Here is a 23,889-nt window from a genome sequence, read left to right as displayed (position 1 = left end):
CCTTCTCTCAAAAAAACTTCCTCACCTTTGTGCTGCTCTCGTCCCCCGTATTTATAGGCAGGAGGAGAGAGCAGCTACCCTGTCTCTGCCCAATCCTAGAGACAGGGTAGGGTGGCTGGGGCGTCTCTGTGTAGTCGCCTCAGCTGCCCACAAGGTATGGCTTTCCTGTCCAATCTTCATCATGGTTGCAGGTGAGGGGCGTGGGCTGTGTTAGTTGTCTTGCAAATGGGGAGGGAGATAGTGGCTAGTGGAAAACCCAGGGGATTAATCTTCTTCTTCCCCTGTTCTTTGCGCAGCCAGAGAAAGAAAAAGGTTTATGGTGCCAGGCACCGTTTGCTTCTGTCTTTTTTTAAGTGAAATGCTTGAAACGGCGCTGTTTTGATCCATACATCTTATTTCATTTAAATAAAAATTGGCGCTAAAATGTGTCAGATTTCAAATCAGTCCTTTAATTTGCGTGCTTTTTTAGTTTGATTCTTGGTCTCGGATTTCTTCAATTAAGACCCTAATTGGCTACTAAAATTCAATATTTATACAATTAATCTCCTGATTTGACCAAATCAACTCTAAAAAATTATTATTTGACCCTGGAACTTTAATTTCTTTCAATCAAAGCCCAAATTGACTAAAAAATCATTTTTTTCTTGTAATCAACCCTCTATAAATTCAATTAAACCTTCAATAAAATTTAATTGAGTCTATAAACATCTGATTTTGTACTTTTCTTTCTCAAATCAATTTTTTTTTTATCAACAGGGCTTTCACCGGTCAATGATATACTGTCAAATTTTAATATTTGTATTTTTAAACCTTCTCAACTAATTTTTGATCATTTGTTGAGCGCTCTGACATCTTCTTTTTACTGCTATATTTTTTTCAATATATTTCTTTTGATTAATTTTTTGTTTTTATACGAAGGTTCATAAATAGATTACAACACTTGTAACGGTAACTTCTCTTTTAAATGGATTTTCCCTGTTGAACTCTTCACGTATCTTCACGTAGAACTCACCTGCAACAATGTCTGATATCCATTTGACCCATTAATTTCGCACAGGGGTGCTCATTGATGATTCTACTATTTGGGGTTGCTAATTATAGAGTCTGACCCTGTTATCAATCTGGTTGCTGTTCACATTTTTGCTAGCTAATTTTGTTCTTTTATATTTTTATATTGTTAGACTTGAGTGGTTACAGGTCTGATGCCCAAACAACTTCTGTATGCTTTAGTCTGTTAACAGAAGAAATTGCCGTGACATTCTTTTGGTTATCTAAGAAAGTGCGGTGATATTCTTTTGGTTATCTACTCAACTTGGCATCAAATAAACATTCTTCTGTGATCTGTTGGAGGGCTGCTAAAGAGGATGAGACAGATTTTTCACATAGAAAATAATGCGTACATCAGACTAGGAGTGACACTGAAATGTCTGGCAAAGGGGGGCTTAGCTTTGGTCATTCAATGGATAAAATTGGGAAATTCCCAGTCAAATTTCTATCCTTTTCCATCAGCAAACAAGAGGAAGGTGAGAATATCATATCTGAGAAATGAGAATTACTCGATCTTGAGGAAATTATGATGGTGAATATAATTGAAACACTGAATATTCAGTCCTAATTCCTCCAAGATGCTCTGTTGAGACACAAACAAAAAGAAAAATAATAATTTCCAACTGCTTTCACCGTGTAACGAGTTGCAAAAGGCCAGTTAAAGCCCTGGAGACATCCCTTGAGACCGTAGACATCACGGTCAAGCTTGGTAGGACTGAAATTCATCTAAACGGACGGGCGTCTCAAACCTTCATCTTCAAGGGATCTGGCAGACTCCCTGCAAGACACAAAAGAGAACATAAATACAAGAGTTAATAATCTATTGACCTTTAGGGGAGACATTAAGAGCAAACATAAACTTGGTACAATTCACACCTTAGTAGGGTAATACTCCTCCTGCTCAACATGAAACTTGAAAGAGAGGGAAAGTGCAAGAGGTAAAGGGTAAAGTTTGATGCAACCAGCAAGCTTGAGCATTGTTGGAATCAGTCAAGAACCAATTGATTGGAGAACTGGGGAAAGAAAACTAGAAGTTATGCCAAACAAATACAAGTAGAAGATATGAAAAACTTTAAGTTGATTTAGTCTAATACCTGGTTTGGTGTGGATGTCTGGTGTCTGGTTGATCCATACCACACCAGAGTGCACAGATGATTCTACCATCTAAGACTGAATCAAAGTTTTACTTTGCAGCTTCAACCAGAGAAAATACACACATGATCAACAAACAGGGAAACACAACATATGCACATAATGGTTATCGGTCATCAACTTCAGACATCTTATCAATATTTCAAGATTTACCAGCTGTAAGATCAATACCTGCAATTTGGTTCTGCAAATGAAATGTATATGCAACGTATGGAGTGTGAACAGATTTCTGTCAAGTTTGTCACAGGCCTGCAAAGCCCTGTAAATACAAGTATCATATGAAGAACTTTTGCAAATTTGAATAAGATCAACATTTATTATTTAAGCATAAAATTTAGTTTCTGTACACGTGTTCATTCAGTAAACCCCATTAAGCAAAAGCATAAAGGCACTAAAAGATAACTTCTGTGCTATACCCGATCCAGCCTGTTCCATCCTCTATAATGAAATCATCATTGATTACCTTTTCAACTTTATCAAACCCCAGTCCAATCACTGTATCTACACCAAAAATATGTCGAAAAGGGGCCAAAAAGAAAGGTTAAACAGAAGCTGCATTTGCCTCAACAGAAACCAAAGGAGCAGGAAAATTCTGTTTTAGAGGAGCAGAACCTGATTCATCTACAACAAGAATTTAAGATTAATTATATCAGCAACTCTCCAAACAGTTTTTTCATCTTCAGCATTTGAAGCTCGGCTTACCGCTTCAATGTTACTGGAACTGCACCCTGTGAATATATAACTAATATCTGTAGCGGCATCCAATATCCTCTGACCTATTTCCTGCAACCAAGATTCAATTCTAAAAGTTCAGTAAAAATGGACACCACTAGAAAGGTCAATGACAACTTGACAGAAGCATGTGAAAACAGAAAATCACTTGCCTATTGTAACCAAACATATTTCTATATTATGAAATCAAACTCAATTCAAAGAGAGAAAATACTTGGGTAATTGGATACTCTTAATGCATATAAAACTCACATGCTTCGACCCTAAATTGCTCATAGAAATTGGAAAGAAAACCAGAAAGATACTCTTAATGCATATAAAACTCACATGCTTCGACCCTAAATTGCTCATAGAAATTGGAAAGAAAACCAGAAAGTCAAATGCATGCAGCAACAAGGTCTTTGGAAAAGTAGAAAACTATTATACTTATCTATGTTCAATAAATTTAAACATGCTTATCGGTAGCACATACTTAACCACCCCTAAGATCAAAATACCTGCACTTTGGAATTCTGAAAATGGAAGCGCATGACCTGTAAAAATAAAAAGCAATCTCGTCGAAGCTTGTCACTGCCCTGGAAAATACAACAAATCCACAGTATCAGAAGATGCTCTGTGTCTGTTTCTAATAAGAGAAACCTGCACACAAATGTTTGACAACAAGTCAAAAACTTGCCAACTTAAATAAGAAATCTCTGCAAAAGAACAACTTCATATACATACAAAGCTCATGAAAACCATACCTTAGAGAGAAAACTAAGCACTTCCTTTCTTGAATGATGATCTAGTGCCCATCCAGAAGAACATGCATTACATCCCCATTGTATAATCAACAAGTTAGATTTCACCATGTCAGAATGCTCATTGGCCCTCTTAAAAACTACAGTACCATTTCTTCACTACCAGTATAAAAAATAAAATAACATAAATGTCATGTTTTCCAATTCTCCCTTGATTTGTTTGATTTTCCAGCCATGTAGATAGAAGGATAAATTATTTAAAAAAGAGACGCCTTTGCTTGTTTAGATAGCAGAATATCAAATTATTTCACTTGACGTTTTTGAATTAAGATAATTTCATTTAAAGATATTATTTTAAAAAGTGAGGCCTTTACTTGTTTAGAAAATTAAAGATTTGAAATAACGTAAGTCGACTTAGTCTAATACATGGTTTGATGTGGATGTCTTATGTCTGCCTGATCCATACCACACATGAGGGAACTGATGATTCTACCATCGGAGCATGAATCAAAGTATTACTTTGCAGCTTCAACCAGAGAAAATACACATAATCAACCAACAGGGAAACACGGGATATGCACATAATGCTTAGTGGTCATCAAGACATCAACTTTAGACATCTTATCAATATTTCATGATTTATCAGCAGTCAGATCAATGCCTGCAATTTGGTTCTGTAAATGGAATGTACATTGAATGTATGAAGTGTGAACAAATTTCCTCAAAGTTTGTCACAGGCCTGCAAAACCCCATAAACACAAGTGTCGCAAGAAAAACTGGTAGAGTGGCAACGATGACTTGCAAATTGAATAAGAAATCCCTCAAGAAAATAACAGCTTTAGGAAGCATGACATACCTCAATGAGAAAACAACTGGTTGTCATTTGAAAAATTCTCATATGGCCCTTTTAAGAGTGTTAAACACAAATGTTAAGGGCCTGAAAATAGCACCAAACTTGGAAGGAGAAATGAAAAGGACAAAAAAACACTCTATATTGTCTCCATTTCCACTTTGCAAATTCTCATATGGCCCTTTTAAGAGTGTTGAACACAAACCAAAACCAACTTTTGCAAATTTGGATAGGATCAAGATTTATTATTTAGGCATAGAATTTAGTTTCTGTACACGCATGTTCATCGACTAAATTCCATAAAGCAAAATAGAAATTGGAAAGAAAACCAGAATGTCAAATGCATGCAGCGACAAGGTGCTAATATTTAGGAATAAAATTTAGTTTCTGTACACACATGTTCATCGACTAAACTCCATAAAGCAAGACCATAAAGGCATTAAGAGATAACTTCAGTACTGTACCAGATCCAGCTTGTTCCATCCTCTATGACGATCCCAGCATTGATTACCTTTTCGGATTTATCAAACCCAGTCCAACCACCATACCTGCACAAAAAAGATGTCAAAAGGGGGCCGAAAAGAAAAGGTTAAACAGAAACCAAAGTAGCATGAAATTTTGGTTTCAGACAAGCAGAACCTTCAGTTTTTTCTTTAAAAAAAAAAATTAGGACAGATTAGGTGATTGGAGAAGACTTTACTTTGTGCAGGTAGGGAAGACTGAAGAGAGATGGGGTAATCCGTCGTTTTGTTGAGGGCTGAAGTCTGAACCCCTTTCTATGTAAGAGTTTTATTTTAAAAAAATACTTTTTATTTAAAAATATATTAAGATAATATTTTTTATTTTAAAAAAATTATTTTCAATATTAATATTTAAAAACACGAAAAAAAAACAAATGAAACTTTAATTAATTAAAAAAATGTTACCAATATTTATAGAAAAAATATAATAATTTTATCAGATGAGATATGTGTATAATAAAATAAATAAATATAGAGAAAGAGCAGGGATTAATAATAATAGTAATAATAATCAGAGAAACTAAATGAAGGAAGCTGTTAAAAACCTTTATATTTAAGAATAGTAGCCTCACGATGAAAATACTCTAAGCCTCTAACCATCAAATATGATAAATTAAATAAATAAATAATACATAGTTTTATAAAATGATAGTAATAATAATAAAAATAAAAGAAATTAAACTAAGAAAGGAAGGAAGAGATTAAATACCTTCTTTTATGTATGTATGTATTTTTGATGAAAGGTGATTTTGTTTGGTGTGATATGAGGATAATAAATCTAATAAATAAATAGAGAAAGAGAGAGAGTATGGAATAATAAAAATAAAAGAAAATAAATAAAGGAAGGAAAGGAGAGCTTAAATACCTTTCATACACACACGTGTAAGTGTTTCTATGTATGTTCGGTGAAAATACTAGTAGTAATAGTAATAACTCAATCCTTCACCCTTGACATAGCGACCCTCCTTTTGAATGTAGTCGCCATCAATTCCAATATCTGGAATGTGTTTAATGTTAGGAGGCCACTCCTCCTCCCTCTCCTTTCCCCATCCTCCCGTTCTTCCGCTCAGCTCTTCACTGCAGTAATCGATTATTAATTCTTGCAAAGAGGGAAGGAAGGGTATCATCCCTTGAGATTCAGATTCAGATAGCGACTTCAATTCTCTGCAGTTAATGACTTCTAATTTCTGAAGAGAATGCATCCCCTGATCAGGCAGTGGCAGAGACTTCAATCTTGGACATTCATAGATCCATAGCCTTTGAAGAGAAGAGAGATTTTGCAGCCCTGCTTCCGGAAGAGATTCTATGTCATCAATTGCATACATATATAGTCTCTTCAATTTGGAGAGAGGACGGGTAAATGAAGAAGAAGAGACTGATGATGTCATCTCCATTGTCTGCTGTAATGGCATTGAACTAGTCCTCCACAAATGAAGATCTTCATCAAGAGTTGGAAACAACGGCATTGAAGTCAGATTTGGACAAAATTCAATGCTCAAGGAAGAAAGACGTGGAAAACAGAGCATTCTCAACCCTTCTTCTATTGTTGACTCATCACTATCATCATTCATCTCATCTTTACTCCATCTCTTCCTCCATCCCTTCAGTATGGGACAACTAAAGATACGAAGACTCTTTAAAGATGGGAAAAACATCGACACTTCTTTTCCCCCAACCCCCTCACTATCTATGTACTCCAAATCAACCAAATCCCAAATAATTAATTCTTCAAGAAAAGGGATTCCATCTAAGGGAGGGATATGCTTAAGTCTTCTACAGTGTTGTACACGAATCCTTACAAGATTTGAGAGATCTGAAACCCAACTTGGAAACCTCATACCTCCATAGCCTTTAACTATCAACTCTTGAAGACTCGAGTTTGGCTGGAGGCTTTGCAACATTTTATCATACAAATCAATATCTGAATCATTATCCAAGTCTGGGTCCCACCGTACGGTCAATGACTGAAGATATTGTTTATGCATCAATTTAGCTCCTTCAAATTCTGATATGCAAGAACCAACCTCATATCCCTTTACTCTTATTTCTAGCCTCCCTCTCAAATCATTTAACATTCTCAACTCATCCAATCCATCTATCATCTCAGATTTAGGACTACTTTTTTTTGCAACCACAAAACATGACAACGTCTGTAGACTAGTTATTTTCCCAATCCCACGAGGCATATACTCTAAATTCTGACATAAATCACCATCACGATAGCAACCAACATCAAGATGCCTCATATTAATTAGCTTACTAATATCTCTAGGTAGTTCTTTAAGGCTCAAACAACCATTGAGCTTGAGCACTTGCAAATTTACCAGACTGGTGACAGAATTAGAAAGCGCCTCCATCTCATTATTCGAAAGATCAAGATATTTCAGATGCTTGAGCTTTTGAATGAGAGGTGACACTTCCTCCATTTCCAAATGACTCAAAACAAGCACACGTAAACGCCTAAAGTCTCGACAAATAGAATTCCATGACCCCTCATCCCATTCGCCATCTTTCAGTAATACAAGTGTTCTTAGATGTTTTGCACAAGGCAAAGACAAATCTAATTCCGGGTCCAATGACACGTGCCGAGTCAATTCACTAATCCTATTTCCTCCACGCTCCACTTTGATGCTCTGAAAACCAGCGACATGGGTTGCAAGATCATGCATAAAATCATGCATTTTGCAACTTTGTATGTTACCTAAACCATCCTTTTTCACTTCGTGAAAGAAGGACCTCCACAGTAAACTCTCAAAGCACTTGAGACCAACAATCTCAATACACCTACGACCTGAATTTGAAGAGCTAACAAACCCTTGTGCAATCCAAAGTTGAATCAATGACTTCACATCAATCCTATGACCTTTTGGGAATAAGCTACAGTATGCAAAGCAGTGCTTCAAATATGATGGAAGAGGATCGTAGCTTAACTTAAGGGTATCTATGATGTTATCATCTTTGACCCTATTTGGAAGTTCTCGTTTGATAAAGGACAACCACTGGGCTCTATCTTTCAAAGACATTAACCTCGCAATTGTCTTTATGACCAGAGGAACTCCCTGACACCTCTCTACAATCTCTTTTTTTATTTTTTCGTCTATATAATTTGACTCTTGACCTGGACCAAAAGCCTTGTTTGAGAAAAGAGACCACGAGTCCTTTTCAAAAAGGCCTTTTAACGCAAGTGGTATTTTGCTTGTTAAATTTGCAATTGTATCAGAACGTGTAGTTATTATCATCTTGTTTCCTCTATCAGCCTCATGTGGTAAGGACTGCTTCAAACTATCCCACTTTTCACCATCTCGACCATCCTTATTATCCCACACATCATCTAATACAAGCAGGTATTTTCTATTTTCTATTTTTTCCTTAAGTTCATTTTTCAGACTCTCTAACCGATCAGAAACTTGACTAATACCTGCAGCCTCTGATACATCTTTCAGTATCTTTTTGACATCAAAACCACCCGAGACACTGACCCAGAGTTTCTGACCAAAATGCAAATTAACTTGTACATCATTGAAAATACTCTGGGCAAATGTGGTCTTTCCCAACCCGCCCATTCCAACTATTGAGATGACAGAAACACTCTCAATCTCATCGTTGGGATTCAACAGAAAGCTCATAACTTTCTTTTTTTCATCTTCTCTCCCGAAAAATATCTCAGGTTCAGACGAGGTAGTTGCCTCTCTAATCATAGTCAAAGAAGCTTTCTCCTCATAACGAACCTCAAAGTGAAATTTTTCACTCTCAGAAACAATCTCATCTAGCCTCTGCCTAAGTTCCTTAACTTTATGACCCATCTGCCAACCATAAACAAGTTGGTTTGACCCTGAGAAGAATGTACGTACCTCCCTCGATATTTTATTTCGGGACATCAATCTTTTTCGCTGCACTTCTGTTGAGAAATCATCCAGCAAATCTTCAGCATCATAGACCGCTTCTTGCAGCTTCCCGAGCCAATCTTCAAGTTGAGCGGGTGGTTTCTGCACCTGCTCCTCAGCATCGTGGAGGACACCCTTAATTCTGGTAACCGTGCTCATGAGCTTGCTTAGCTGATCTTTGACACCCCACCACAGTGCAACCTCCTGGGTAGCTAGTGGACCCAGTTTCTTTACTATTTCCTCCGCAATATTGAAGAGTACACGTTCAGCCATTTTTTGTTCTCGGTGAGTTGAAAGGGTGTGTGTGGGAAAGAACAAAGAGGGAACAAAAGACAAGAAAAATGAAACGAATGGTGTTTGATTTTGTTGGTTTGAAAGTGATTGAGGTTTGGATTGAATGCTAAAAGGCTTGTGTTGTTGTGAAGATCAAAAGTAAAATCATGTATTTATAATAGAGAAACAGATTCCAAAATTTCCAAAACACTAAAGATATTAGAGATTCTACATGTACTCTCATGATCTCTGAATCCCTTAACTCGTCTGCACTTAACTAGTAGTTCCTTGCTTTGGTTTAGAACCATTCAAAGCATAATCTTCGTTCCTTCACATTATTCAAAAAGCTTGAGTCACGGTGAAGCAATGATGGATACCTTCCCTTTATCATAGGATGCTTTATTTTCTTTCACCGAGATGAGTCATGGGGTAGGCCATTGATTGTTAATGCGGACCAACAATGTCATCAAAAGAGATGCTGATGCTTTCCTTTTTATTATTTCGTAGTTAATTAGAACAAATTCCAAACTCTGCAAACACTCAAGCTATCAAGGACCTACGTGGTCTCTCTGGATCTCCAAATCGATCCATTAATTGATCTGCGCCCTCATCCACTAGTTTCTTGCTTTGATTTTAAGAAAACCAATCGATATCACACTCAAGGAATCTTTGCTGTTTTGGAGTTCTAGCCGCCACAGTATTTCAAATCCTCTGTTCTTTTTTCATTCAATATATTATAGGAAGATTAAACGAAATTTTTCATATGGTTTTCACAATCATACCATAAATTTATTTTATTTATGATAATAAAATCAGAATTATATTTTGAAGTTTCCAACAACTGATCAATTTACAGAATGTTGATGTTAATGTTCAAATGAGGATCTGACTTTGATTTCATTGTGTTTGTTATCTTTATCTTATGATCACTTTGTTGATACTTGATAACTTGTTATATAGAAGGTATAGTCTTAATTCAAAAGATGACAAAGCTTTCTTAAACTCTAGGGAGTTGAAAAAAGAGCGTTAGAGAGTTATAGTGATGATCATACATATGGCTTGATTGTGAGAGGTAGAAACAAATAATAAAGGTTCAAGTAGCGGAGGTAGGTTTAAATAAAAATCAAAATCTAGAAAAACTAAATGTTTTGAGTGTCATAAAATCAGGCACTTTAAAAAGAACTATCCTGAGCAAGAAGATAAGGGTAAAAAAATGAAGAAACCTTTAATGCTGCAAATGTTGCCTATGGAGGGGAATTTTTGATGATGTTGAAAATCTTCTGGTTGTGTCTATTGGTAACTCAAGTGATGAGTGAATTATTGATTCAACTTGCACATTTGATATTTGTCATAATAAAATTAAGTTATTTTGATACATATAAAGTTTTTAATTGTACTATTTTATTGAAGACAACAAATGACTTTCTATTGTTGGTGTGTGTACAATTTGAATTTAGATGTATGATGACATTGTTAGGACACTAGAGGTTCGACATGTTCCAAAGATGAAGAAGAATCTAATTTATTTGAGTCTTCTTGATTTCTAAGGTTATAAATATTTTGCTAAATACAGAGTTATAAAGGTTTGCAAGGATGTTGTTATCGTGATGAAAGAAAAGTTGGTTAATGGCCTCTATCATCTTCAAGGTTTAACAATTATTAATTCAACAAATGTATCATCTATGATGGATTATGATAGTGCTTCTACTTAATTATAGCACATACGACTAGGACATATAAGTGAGAGGGGGATAATAAAGTTAAGCAATTAAGATTTGTTGTGTGATTAAAAAATAGGTAAATTTGATTTCTATAAGTATTGTGTTTATGAAAAACAATGCTTGGTGAAATTTAATACTATTATTCATTATACCAGGGTATTATGTATTATATTTATTCTGACATTCAGGGTCTTTTTCTTGTTATGTCAAAAGGTAGAGCATAATATCTACTGATATTTATCAATGACTACTCTATGAAGGTTTGGTGTATTTTCTAAAGAGAAAGAGTGATGTGTTCATCATAAGTAGTGGAAAGTCTTGATTGGGAAATAGACTGGTAAGAAGATGAAGCGCTCAAGAGAATTGATGATGGTTTGGAATTTTGCTTATGTGAGTTTAATGAGTTTTGCAAGAATGAAGAAATTGTTAAACATAACATTATCACAAATACACCATAATAAAATAGGATTGCTATATGACACTCTTGGAAAGAGCAAGTTGTATGCTTTTACAAACTAGATTGTCAAAGGACTTTTAAGCTCAAGTAGAGCAAGGAAATTCATATTTCTAGGTTATGCATATGAGGTGAAGGGATATTGGTTATGTTGTCTTAATCCTAAGTCACCTAAGTTTATTACCAGTAGGGATATGATTTTTGATGAGTCTATTATGTTTTAGAAAGAAAAGGAATCGACCGTTATTGATGTTGAGATGAACCAAGGTACTAGCAAACAAATGGAGATTGAGGTTAGAACATTATAGACAATGCAAAAAGATGCTTTAGCTTAGCCTATTAAGAAAGTGGTACATGATATTATTGTTAAAACTATACTTGGAGAACAACCTTACAATATTTTTATAGGAAGAAAAAGAAGATAGATAGAAGCACCAATTAAGTATGGTTATTCTGATATAGTTTATTTTGCCTTGAATATTGCTAAGAATCTTGATGATATAAGCCTTGTTCTTATAAAGAAGCAATTTCTTGAAAAACATCATCTTAGTAAATACTAGCTATGAATGAAAAAATTGAATCTCTTTATAAAAAACCGAACATAGGAGCTTGTTAAACCATCACAAGGCTAGAAGACTCTTGTGTGCAAATAGGTTTACAATAGGAAAGATGGAATCCTAGAGGTTAGGGGTGCAAGGTTTAAAACACGTCTAGTTGCTAAGAGTTTTACACAAAGAGAAGGTATTGACTTCAATGAAGTGTTCTCTCTAGTTGTGAAGCATAGTTCCATTCAGGTATGACTTGTTATGATTACATTGTTTAACTTAAAGCTTAAGCAGCTGGATGTCAAAATAGCTTTCTACATGGTGAGCTGGAGGAGAGGATCTATATACACCAGCTATAGATCATTTGTGTGTGTTTCATAAGCACCCTTTATATATAGCTGAGATGGGAGACAAACCTCCCCATTTTCAGTAAATCGTGGCTACCACCATTGCCTCCGTTTTCTACATTAGATTATCTAATTGCAACCACTCTTTACCCTCACCATGCAGCTATATAACCAGCTATATATTTAACATGGTTGATTGACAACTGCAATTTAGGATTTTTTGGAAATTTTGAATTTTATTTATTTAAAATTATTTTATTTATGTTTTTAGATCATTTTGATTTGTTGATATTAAAAATAATTTTTTAAAAATATTATTTTAATATATTTTTAAATAAAAAAAACACTTTAAAAATAACAATTATCATACTCCCAAATACTTCTAAGTGCCCACACACGTAACAGGACACCCATGATTGTACCAGTTGATGTTGAATAAAAACATTGCTTTGAGCTTCAACTTGGGAAAATAAACACAATAAACCAACATCAGAACAAAAAAATATACATAGAAAGCCTATCCGCCATCAATTGTAGACATGCTATCAGCTCTAAGATCAGTACCTGTGATTTGGAGTTCGTCTGAGGGAAAGTATGCAATCTATAAAGTGTCAAGAAATCTCATCAGAATGCTCATTAAAATCCTGTAAAACAACATAAAACTCAAAATATCATAAGAAGCAACTAATCTGTTTCTGACACAAGGAACTCACCCACCAAAGTGCATGGCAAGCAAGCAAATTCAGAACTTGACACAACTGGACAACGGGGAAGCCCTACTCGACATTAAGGATTTTTTCCATGCGAAACCCGGTTCAGGTTCCAAGTCATGGTTGACAACTATTTAAAATGCGATCCTATCTGAAGAGCAGTGGCAATTGTGATGATAAATCTTGTTGCTTTTAGGCTAGCCGAAAATCAAGCTTAACTAAAGAGATTGAATATTATTGCATTTTCCCCTTGATCTATAGGGTAATCTATTATTATATGAACTCATCGATTTTTGCATGATTGGACTCTAGAGAAGTCAATCTTCGAGTTGCTTTATATATTATGCTTAATGAGAATATTTGGAAACTGCCACACTTTGATGGTGATGAGTGTTCTTGTATTTATATCCAACTTAATGTGTAACGTATGACATGGGAACTGAAGCTAATGTGTAACGTATTATATGGGAAATGAAAGTAACGTTATTACATAATTGTGAGGAAGAGAAACGGAAGGAATGAGTTATGATTATGCTGTGATTAAGGCTGATAATCTTCAACACCCCCCCGCAAGCTGATCGTCGGGTTGGGACTGATGTGAAGCTTGGAACGGAAAAATTGAAAGAGAGCTTTAAGCACATTTTTGGTGAAGATATCAACAACTTGTAAGTGAGAAGGAACATATTGTGTGCGAAGCTTGTCGGCAAGAACAAGTTCGCGAAGAAAATGATAATCTAACTCATCATGCTTGGCCCTCTTGTGAGAAACAGGGTTGGAGCTTAAGAATATGGCACTTTTGTTGTCACATAAAAGAAGAGGCCGCTGTGGAAGGGAAACTTTCAGATCACGAAGGAGATGTGTGATCCAAAGTAATTCTGCAGCAGTGAGAGCAAATGCACGATATTCAGACTCACAACTTGAACGAGACACGGTAGGTTGCTTCTTGGCACTCTAAGAAACTAAATTGTTACCAAGATAAATGGAATAACCAGAGGTGGAGCGACGAGTGTTAGGACATCCGGCCCAGTCGGCATCAGAATAAGCAACTACAGTAGTAGGAGTTGCAGAGGGGCGGAAGGTGAGACCAAAATGCAAAGTCCCTTTGACATAATGAAGAATGCGTTTTACTGCAAGAAAGTGATCATTAGTTGGAGAATGTAGAAACTGGCTGACAGAGTTGACAACATAAGCAATGTCAGGACGCGTGATGGTTAAATATTGAAGGACACCAACAAGAGATCGATAAAGAGTAGGATCCAAAAATAGAGAACCATCAGAAGATAGGTGTTGAGAAACAACCATGGGGGTATGAACAGGCTTGCTATCAAGTAACTGAGCACGAGTGAGAATGTCATAAGCATATTTTAGTTAACTAAGAAAGAGACCATCAGTTGTGGATGTAGCTTCAAGACCAAGAAAGTAACTTAGAGAACCCAAATCCTTAGTAGCGAATTCAGAATGAAGCTTGCAAGTAAAACAGTGAAGAAGAGAGGAGTTGTTCCCTGTAATGATGATGTCATCAACATAAAAAAGCAAATAAATACCGTCAGATTTCTTGTGAAAGACAAAGAGTGATGTGTCGGCACGACTGCAATAAAAGCCGAGCTGAGTGAGGAAAGAGCTGAAATGTTAAAACCAAGCACGAGGTGTTTGTTTGAGTCCATAAAGAGCTTTCTTCAATTGACAAACATGATTAGGGAAGCGAGGATCAATGTACCCAGGAGGTTGTTCCATGTAGACCTGTTCGGTGAGGTGACCATTGAGGAATGCATTCTTGACATCAAGTTGGCGAAGAGGCCATTTGTTTGTCACAGCTGGAGATAGGACAACACGAACAGTGGTAGCCTTTATAATCGGGCTAAAAGTGTTGGTGTAGTCAAGACCAGGTATTTGTGTATAGCCTTTGGCAACAAGGCGAGCTTTAAGATGATCGATGGAATCATCAGGCAAATATTTGGTCCTAAATACCCATTTAGAACCCACAATGTTGGTGTTGGCTGGTCAAGGGGCCAAATTCCAAGTGTGATTATTTTGTAAAGCCTGAACTTCTTCATCCATGGTGGCGAGCCAAGAAGGATTCTTAGCAACAGATTTGAATCATTTTGGTTCAACTGATGCCAAAAGAGCTGAAAGAAGACTAGAGGATCCCAAAAATGCAAGATTTGCCAGGTGCCGAGGTTTAAAAATTCCAGCTTTGGCTCGTGTGAGCATAGGATGAGAACTCATCTGAGGGATAGCAACTGGAAGAGGAGGAGCCAGTTCAGGGGGTGCAAGAGAAGTTGAACTAGGGTCCGAGTGCTGCAGAGAAGAACCTGCAATAGAATTGTCCATCTACATAGGCTCATTCACAGGATCAGTACAAAGAATACACGAGTTAGATCCGGACTGTGTAATATGCGAGGAATGTGGCGGTGGGGAAGAAATGGGCATGTTGGTATAGAGAGGAGTTGGTTCTAAAAAATTGGAAAATTGGAGGGAAGACATGGGTGGGTTGAGCCTAAAAGGTTTCTAAAGAGGGAAAGTAATTTTCATCAAATTGAGCATGTCAAGTGATATATATTCTAGATGTAGAGAGGTCAAGACAACGGAACCCTTTATAAGAAGTGTTATAGCCCCTAAAAATGCAAGGAATACTTCGATGGGAAAATTTATTTGGCATATAATCACGTAAACATGGATACACACGACAACCAAAAGGATGAAAATTCTTATAATTGGGAGGAGAACCATATAGAAGTTCAAATGGGGACTTACCTTCGAAAAGCGGTGCGGGTAATCGGTTGATGATGTAGGCTGCAGTGCTAAAGGCATCAACCTAGAAACGAGGAGAAGTGTGAGAATGGAAAAGAAGGGCCAAACCAGTTTCAGTCACATGACGATGTTTTCTTTCAGCGCGACCATTTTAGGCAGGAGTATATGGGCAAGATAGCTGATGATGGATACCTGAGGTACGAAGGTGAGTTTTAAAGCAATTGCTTGTAAATTTTGTACCACCGTCACTTTGAAAAATTTTGATGCGAGAAGAATATTGATTTTCAACAAATTTTTGAAATTGAATAAAGGTATCATAAAAGTCAGATTTCAATTTCAAAGGATAAAGCCAAGTAAAACGAGAATATCATCACTAAACAAAACATAATAGTTATGGCCCAAATTAGATTTTACAGGTGAAGGACCTCATATGTCACAGTGAATGAGATCTAACACATTTGACGACTTGTGTTCATTACGAGTATAAGGCAAGTGATTATTTTTAGCAAGTTGGCATGTATCATATAATTTAGGAGATGGCAATAAAGAGGTGAGATGAAGTTGTCCTTTTTTATTTAATAAAGCGAGAATAGAATGATTCACATGTCCAAGGCGTGCATGCCATAAATCATATGAAGCATGAAGATATTTATTTTTAAGGACAGAAATAAATGCAGAATTTCCTCGCTCTAGCACATATAAGCCTCCATCACGTTTACCGATTGCCACCAACTTTCCCGTTAGGCAATTCTAAACAGTGAAAAAATTATTAGCAAAGGTAACTGATAAAGGAAAATCATTTGTGAGTTTACTGATGGACAAAAGATTTTTAGTAAGGTGAGGAACAAGTAAAACATCTAATAATTTGAGATCTGGGGAAGCGGAAATATTGTCTGTGTGTGTGATGGGTAGAGACGCACCATTCCCAACAATTACACATTCCTTACTCGTGTAAGCTGCAGACTGCTCCAATGTGGAATTATCTGGAGTCATGTGAGCTGAAGCCCCTGTATCTAAGAGCCAATCAGATTCAGCAAGATAGGCTGTGGCTTCATGCCAATCATAGCGCTGCTTGCAGAGATCGGCATAGTGTCCTTCTAATTGGCAGATCTGGCAGTGTGGTGGACGATGACCTTGGTTGGTGTGAGTACGACTCTGTCCAGAATGGGAAGAGTTGTTACTGGACCCGTATCCACGACCATGATTTTGGCGAAAGGAGCTACTTCCACGATGAGAAGAGCTTCTGTTGGCAGTGAATGCTGCAACTGGAGGCGCTGAAGTCTCTAGAGATTTTTGAAAAATTTCAAAACTCTCGGCTTTAGAGACAAGATCAGTGAAACAAGGGAGAAAATTTTATGCCATATGGGTAGTTGAGAAAGTGGAGAAATCTGGCCCGAGACCACGAAGGAACCAGTGAACTTTGTCGGTTTCATCAACTGGGCGACCGATTGCATGAAGCTGGTCACATAAAACTTTGAATGCACGGGCATAGACAGTGACCGGACAGGTGCCACACTTCATCAATTGAAGGTCATCTTTGAGACGAATCTCACGAGCCTTGGAGCGGTGGCTGAAGGTGCTTTCAAGGGCGGTCCAGACCTCGTGGGAGGTGGAGAGGACGACGGCTTCAGCCATTGCCTCCTCTGTGAGAGAGGAGAGGCGAAGGTTGAGGAGACGCTGATCAATTGCTTTCCATGCTAGATGACTGCTATTTGGTGTCTGAGAGGTAGGAGGATCAAATTGTGATGGCGGCACAAGGGTGCCATCCACATGACCCAGCAAGCCTTGGCTTTCAAGAAGAGGAAGAAGCTGACTCTTCCATAGAAGGTAATTGGAGGAGGAGAGCTTGATTGTAACCATGTGAATCATGGTATTCAAAGGAAGAAGGGTGGGAGAAAAATCAGATGAGGTGGAGGCCATTAGGATCGTGGGATGTGAATCCAATGGTAGCTCTGATACCATGAGAATATTTGGAAACTGCCACACTTTGATGGTGGTGAGTATTCTTGTATTTATATACAACTTAATGTGTAACGTATTACATGGGAAAGGAAAGTAACGTTATTACATAATTGTGAGGAAGAGAAACGGAAGGAATGAGTTATGATTATGCTGTGATTAAGGCTGATGATCTTCAACACTTACCTGAGCTGGTTGATTTCTTTATAATCAAAGATACTAGGGTAGCTCTTCTACTGAGTCCTACCCTCCTAATAAAGGGAAAGGAAACAATAGAAAGAATGAAATTTCAAGACGGTGAAGTATGCCAAACACAAACGGCGACAAGGAATTTAATGTACAACTCAGAAGCTTGACGACTGTTCCAGACGGTAAAGTACCAAATATTCAGCTCATCAACAGTAAATTGCTTGGACAACTGAGGAAAAGGAAGCTAGAATGTTATGCCAAACACAAACGGCGACAAGGAATTTGAAAAGAACTTCACTTGAAGCAGTCCTATACCAGGTCTGATGTGGATGTCTGATATCCATTTGACCCATTAATTTCGCACAGGAGTTTTCATTGATGATTCTACCATTTGGGGTTGCTAATTATAGAGTCTGACCCTGTTATCAATCTGGTTGCTGTTCACATTTTTGCTAGCTAATTTTATTCTTTTATATTTTTATATTGTTAGACTTGAGTGGTTACAGGTCTGATGCCCAAAGAACTTCTGTATGCTCTAGTCTGTTAACACAGAAGAAATTGCCGTGACATTCTTTTGGTTATCTAAGAAAGTGCGGTGACATTCTTTTGGTTATCTACTCAACTTGGCATCAAATAAAGATTTTATTTTTCTGTTTGCAATGGTCAATGAGGCCCTGTGATCTGTTGGAGGGCTGTTAAAGAGGATGAGACAGATTTTTAACATATAAAAGAATGTGTACATCAGACTAGGAGTGACACTGAAATGTCTGGCAAAGGGGAGACTTAGTTTTGGTCATTCAATGGATAAAGTTGGGAAATTCCCAGTCAAATTTCTTTCCTTTTCCATCAGCAAACAAGAGGAAGGTGAGAATATCATATCTGAAAAATGAGAATTACTCGATCTCGAGGAAATTATGATGGTGAATATAATTGAAACACTGAATATTCAGTCCTAATTCCTACAAGATGTTCTGTTGAGACACAAGCAAAAAAAAAAATTCCAACTGCTTTCACCATGTAACGAGTTGCAAAAAGCCAGTTAAAGCCCTGGAGACATCCCTTGAGACCGTAGACATCATGGTCAAGCTTGGTTGGACAGAAATTCATCAAAATGGTACAAGAGTTAATAATCTATTGACCTTGAGGGGAGACATTAAGAGCAAATAAAAACTTGGTACAATTGATCTTTGAGCCCCCACCATAGTGCAACCTCCTGAGCAGTTAGGGAACCTAATGTCTTTATTATTTCCTCCGCAATACTGAAGAGCACACCTTCAGCCATTTTTTCTTTGTAGGTTAAAAAATGAGTGGGTAGAAGACAAACTCAAAGGAGAAGAAGAAAGAATATGTAGTTGGTTTGGAATGGTGATCGTTTAGTATGCTAAAAGGGTTTTATATAGTGAAGCAGATTCTGACGTTAACCAAACAGTACTCAAAGCAGCGTGCGAATACTGTCTAAGCTACCAATAAATATCCCTCAATCCTTAGGTTTTGAGCTAAATTATAACTTAAGTCTTTTTTGTTTAAAAATCTGTAACTTAATCTCTGGGACTTATTAAGAAAATGGCCTCCGAGTGTTGAAGAATTAAGCTGTAAATATATAGCCTTTCAAATTTAAATGACTATATTGTAATAACATTCAAAGCCAAGGGACTACAGAATGATTTAGTCTTAATATTTATACTTAATAATTAACTAGTAGCCAAGGACCACACTTGTATTAATTGCAGGTCCCAAGAACAAAGATTAAGGGGAAGTCGAAGTCTAAGCAAGCCAGCCAGTTATGACTTGGTTAATTAGCACTGATTCCTTGGAATGCTATAAGAGAGAGAAGAATCATTAATACGGGAAATGTCCGGGAAGAGATCAAAGCTATGCATGGAAAAATTGATTGGTTGCAGACCAGGCTAATTGAATCGGTCACAGACCTGGAATAGATGGTTTGGAAGCAGCATTCATTAGATTAGACGATATAATTTCGCAAGCAATTACGTTAGGTGGAGGAGGTAACCAAGATGTAGATGGTGCAGAGCAGAAAATGCAGGACCAGAAAATAGACCGCTTCAGTCTTCAGAAGATGCATATTTTCCTGTACTAATGTTCCATTAATTTAGACAGAATCACCATTTTGTAAAATCCGGTGACCGGTTCACGTGAATACTGTCCCTATAGAGTCATTTAGATTCAATAAAACAATCTTTGTAAATATCATCAGGGAAAAATCAGTTCAATTGTTATTTGTCAGGAATTATCAGCTGCAATATATATGTACCGGTCTATGACAAAGGTTTTCATTCAAAAAATCACAAATTGAGTACATGTTTTTCTTGGCTATGTATATCATGGAAAAGAGAAAACAAACAGGAAATATGTATTCTTGCACATTATCATCAATGTCTTTCTAAAGGCAACAATATCCACACGAGCTGTAAAGGAAATCTAGCAAACACATCGGCAACCTGAAAATTAAGCTTCAGTTACTCCAGTTCGATCGAGAATTGTCTGTATGTTATCATCAGTCAGGTTCATTTAGATTCATAGTCTATCACAGTCTCAAATGCCCCAACCAATGCCTTCACCTTGTTCTTTCTCTCCTCAAGTAGCTTATTCTTAGTTTCTTCGATCACATCATTGTATGCAGCATGAGATTCCTTTTTAATGCCTTGTACCACTTGCTTCTTTTGTGGCGAATTTGCATCATCTGGCTTTTCTTCTTCTTGAGCATTTCTCACTACTTTATCTTGTTCTTCCTGGGGCTTATGCTCCTCACTTCCTTCATTAACTTTGTTCATGTCTCCCTCCTTTTCTTCACCAACAGGTACTTCGGGCGAAACCTCATTTTCGTTAGCATTCTCTTCCACTTTCACTTGATCATCAGCCTCAACTGCAATACCCTCTTCAAGGTTAGCATTAGTGTCGATGCTTTCCTCTAATTTGCCATTATATTCCTCTTCTTGTCGGTTTTCGCTTTCTTGATGTAACTCGGTTTCTGTTTCTTCAACCGGTTCTGCTAATGCGGGGTCATTACTAATTTCTCCTTCAGCAACTGTGGTAATGTTAGAGCCCTTGAGCTTCTCATCTTCAGTAACATTGTTACCTTCAGTTTCTTCAGAAACAATAGGTTCTTCCTTGTTTTTTACCTTTTGCCAATCAGAAGGAACTTGTTCCTGGATCACAGCATTCAGTATCTCTTCACTTTCATGAGCCAAAAAAGATTCTGCATTGCTTTCTTGCTTAGTTTCAAGATCCAAATTCTGAGCTACATCATGACGGATTGGCTCTTTCGGCAAAAGAAGAGCATTACTCACTTTCTTGGTAGAGGGACTAATGCTCCTCCTCGTGATCCTTGTAGCCAGTGGCTGAGATTGTCCTGGCTTATGTGATGTGGCATTCCGGTCGAAGACAGTTTTTGGTGAAGTAACATTTTTTGATGAAAAAGATGAAGATCGGGCTGTGCGGATTAATCTTTCTCTACCTGGTCTCTCTTTAGAATCTGAAGAGAGTAGTGGCTTTTGTACATGATGAAGAGATGGAGGCTTATCAAAGGATCTTCTTCTAAGAAGAGCAGGCTTTTGTGATGTGTCTTCATGGCCAGTTTTCTTAACTTGTTTTAAGGACTCAGGTCTTGAGCTAAATGTAGGCTTGAGGTAGTTTGGGATTGGTTTTCCTGATGGGGTGCTGGGATTATCCTTGTTGGTTGAGCCTGATGAAGGGCTGGCTGGTCTTGAACTCCCTTGCCTGCGAGTACTTGTGTGAGGATGTGAAGAGGGTGTGACCTTCTCCCTCTTCTGGGCACCATTGCTTGCAGTTGTTGCCATATAAAAAAAATTCTCAAAAAATCCTGCATTATCAAATGAACCCACGATCTGTAATGAGTTTCTCAATTTCTAATGTAAACATATAAATACTGCTAGAATGAAAAGAAATTATTTGTTTGGTTTCTTGCAAGACGAACAAATTATAAACCAAGAAACAATACAAATACAATAAAGATTGACATTACAAGCAAAAAAGAGGGAGAGATGGCCTGAACTACAAGCAACATACCTTGACCAAGGCAAGGAAATGGGGCTAGGAGGAGTGATGTTGTTATATTGCTATGCCATGAGAAAGAAAAGGAGACGAGTATATGAAGAAATTAAGAAGAGGAAATATGGTTATTGGGATTGATAAAGGAGAGTGAATTGCGCAGAACAAAAGGAGAAATGGTGGTGGCTTTGGTTGTAGAGATAATGGAAGGCCATGAAATCAATAATGGTAGATCATCAACATCAAGCATGTGGAGGAGCTAGGGAATGTTGACCTTTTCGATGCTTGACAACTACATTATTCTCCTCTTTGGTACTCACGTACATGTAAGAGATTTTCGGTTGAATTTAAGTTGTTAAGGGAAAGATTATCAAGTGTGAGCAGTTTCATTGGAAGGTATGATCAATAAAATACATCATTTTATGTTAAGGAATTCTAATGAAATATATATCTAGGGATAAAATTGCTATAAGAAATTATTTGCGAACAGAATTGATATTAACCCAATACTTGAGGGCTTTTTGGAAAAAACAAGATCCTAAATTGAAGTCAACAAGGTGGTCTAATAATTATGTGATGGCTTCTTAGCCCTCGAAGTGGTCTCTAGTGATTATTATTAGATGTAGACTCTAATGAATAACAACAGCACCATTTGTTATTGTGGAGGAGAGTGATCTCAGATCACCATGGCCCAGAAAATGTCTACAAATTGCAAATTAAGCTCACTTTTTTATTTCTCCTTTTGTTTCCTTCCCCTATTTGATAGAGAAATTCACCAACTAAAACAATTTGAGTGTGTGTTTTTTCAAACCATATCATAGTCATTAATTCTAATTTGGCTCGGTAAATTAACCCTAAAATCAACCTATCTATCCCCTTACTTGAGTTGGGTGTCAGAAAAAAATCAATAACTCAATTAGAATCTTATTTTATTTAAAATAAAAAAACAATTTTAGATTTAAAATAAAAAAAAAACAATATCACTACTTATTTGAATCAACTTATTCAACTCATCATCTAAGTATTTCTAAGTATTGGGCTAGGATAAGTTTAATTATTATGTTGTGTATACTTCAAACAATATATATATATATATATATATATATATATAAACTAAGGATAGTACACTATTTTTTTTATTTGGTGATAGAGGATATTTTTGAACCAATCAATATTAATTTTCTATTAATTATTTTAAGAGCATTTCCTTCCAATTAACTTCATAAACTTTTAAAAAATAATTTCTTTGATAAAGAAAAAAACACTTCGTTGTCTAATTGCATTTGGCAGTTTCATGGTATATATTGGGTCACAAATCTTTGTAGAAAAAAATAGTCTACACCTAAATCTTCAAAAAAAATTCCAATATCAGGAAAAATCCAAATCATAGTGTTGTAATAACTAGAAAACCATTGGCACTTGGCTAGTGGATGACATGTCTTCTTGGTAGATAATTTATTGGTTCAAAGTTGTCAGCTAGCTAGCACAACTTCTCTCCCTTTCTATATTTTCTAATTACAGAAAGAAATAAGAACCATAACAAAAGGTAGACAAAGACAAGCTTTGAAACCCAAAAACATGAGGCTGGTTTTGTTGAACAAGTCACCCTCTCGCTTTTCCACGTAGGAACACCAGCTTAGGATTGGTTTACTTGTTAAAGCCCCTTTAAACCCCACTTTCGCTCCTCTTGTCGTGGAAGAACCTGGGGCTTATGGCGGCTTTCTTGAGGCTTCGTCCAAAGGACATATCATCATCGAAGGTGACTTGTCACGTATGGTGGCTTTAAGCCAATTTGTGCTTAATCTTTGGGTTACAAATGGCAGTGTATCCTCTGTTGACATTATTTCTTTCTTTCCTGTTTGGGTTATTTTCAACATTTTTATAAGAAATATTAATACTATTTATATATTATGTAAATATATGATATTATAAAGTAAGAATTACTCAGTCTTTGGACCAAAGTTCAATGGTGGTATTTAATATAA

The 23,889-nt window shown here is 36.7% G+C and overlaps 3 protein-coding genes across 24 annotated transcripts in view; all 3 read right to left on the bottom strand.

The window, feature by feature from the left end:
• Nucleotides 1–6,972, bottom strand: part of LOC133689541 (putative disease resistance protein RGA4) — a 99,899-nt gene extending 92,927 nt beyond the window's left edge. The window contains exons 1-10 of one of the 22 annotated variants that reach the window (XM_062109414.1): nt 5,908–6,972; nt 4,986–5,069; nt 4,528–4,575; nt 3,429–4,410; nt 2,812–2,982; nt 2,616–2,700; nt 2,371–2,458; nt 2,142–2,241; nt 1,924–2,060; nt 1,538–1,825 (exon numbers count right to left, since the gene is read on the bottom strand). In XM_062109414.1, the coding sequence (XP_061965398.1) occupies nt 5,957–6,943 (987 nt within the window). In that variant the 5' untranslated portion in view covers nt 6,944–6,972 and the 3' untranslated portion in view covers nt 1,538–1,825; nt 1,924–2,060; nt 2,142–2,241; ... (5 more) ...; nt 4,986–5,069; nt 5,908–5,956. Of the gene's footprint in view, nt 1–1,537; nt 1,826–1,923; nt 2,061–2,141; nt 2,242–2,370; nt 2,459–2,615; nt 2,983–3,428; nt 4,411–4,527; nt 4,576–4,985; nt 5,070–5,160; nt 5,267–5,907 lie in introns of those variants that run through there. The other 21 variants (XM_062109419.1, XM_062109413.1, XM_062109420.1 and 18 more) reach the window with 21 other exon arrangements.
• On the bottom strand, nt 6,972–9,538 carry LOC133688155 (putative disease resistance protein RGA3). The gene is made up of 2 exons (XM_062107557.1): nt 7,255–9,538; nt 6,972–7,006 (listed from the first exon to the last, which is right to left on the bottom strand). The coding sequence occupies exons 1-2, from the start codon at nt 9,197–9,199 to the stop codon at nt 6,972–6,974; spliced, it is 1,980 nt and encodes a 659-aa protein (XP_061963541.1). The 5' UTR covers nt 9,200–9,538.
• Nucleotides 9,539–20,144: 10,606 nt separating this feature from the next.
• On the bottom strand, nt 20,145–22,229 carry LOC133690222 (uncharacterized). Its single transcript, XM_062110449.1, has 2 exons — nt 21,923–22,229; nt 20,145–21,716 (listed from the first exon to the last, which is right to left on the bottom strand). Exon 2 carries the CDS (start codon nt 21,691–21,693, stop codon nt 20,401–20,403), a length of 1,293 nt encoding a protein of 430 aa, XP_061966433.1. The 5' UTR covers nt 21,694–21,716; nt 21,923–22,229; the 3' UTR covers nt 20,145–20,400.
• Nucleotides 22,230–23,889: the final 1,660 nt, after the last annotated feature.

The sequence above is a fragment of the Populus nigra genome, chromosome 3, assembly GCF_951802175.1.
Source record: "Populus nigra chromosome 3, ddPopNigr1.1, whole genome shotgun sequence".
Taxonomy (NCBI): Eukaryota; Viridiplantae; Streptophyta; class Magnoliopsida; order Malpighiales; family Salicaceae; genus Populus; species Populus nigra.
This window is presented reverse-complemented; position numbering and strand designations above follow the sequence as displayed.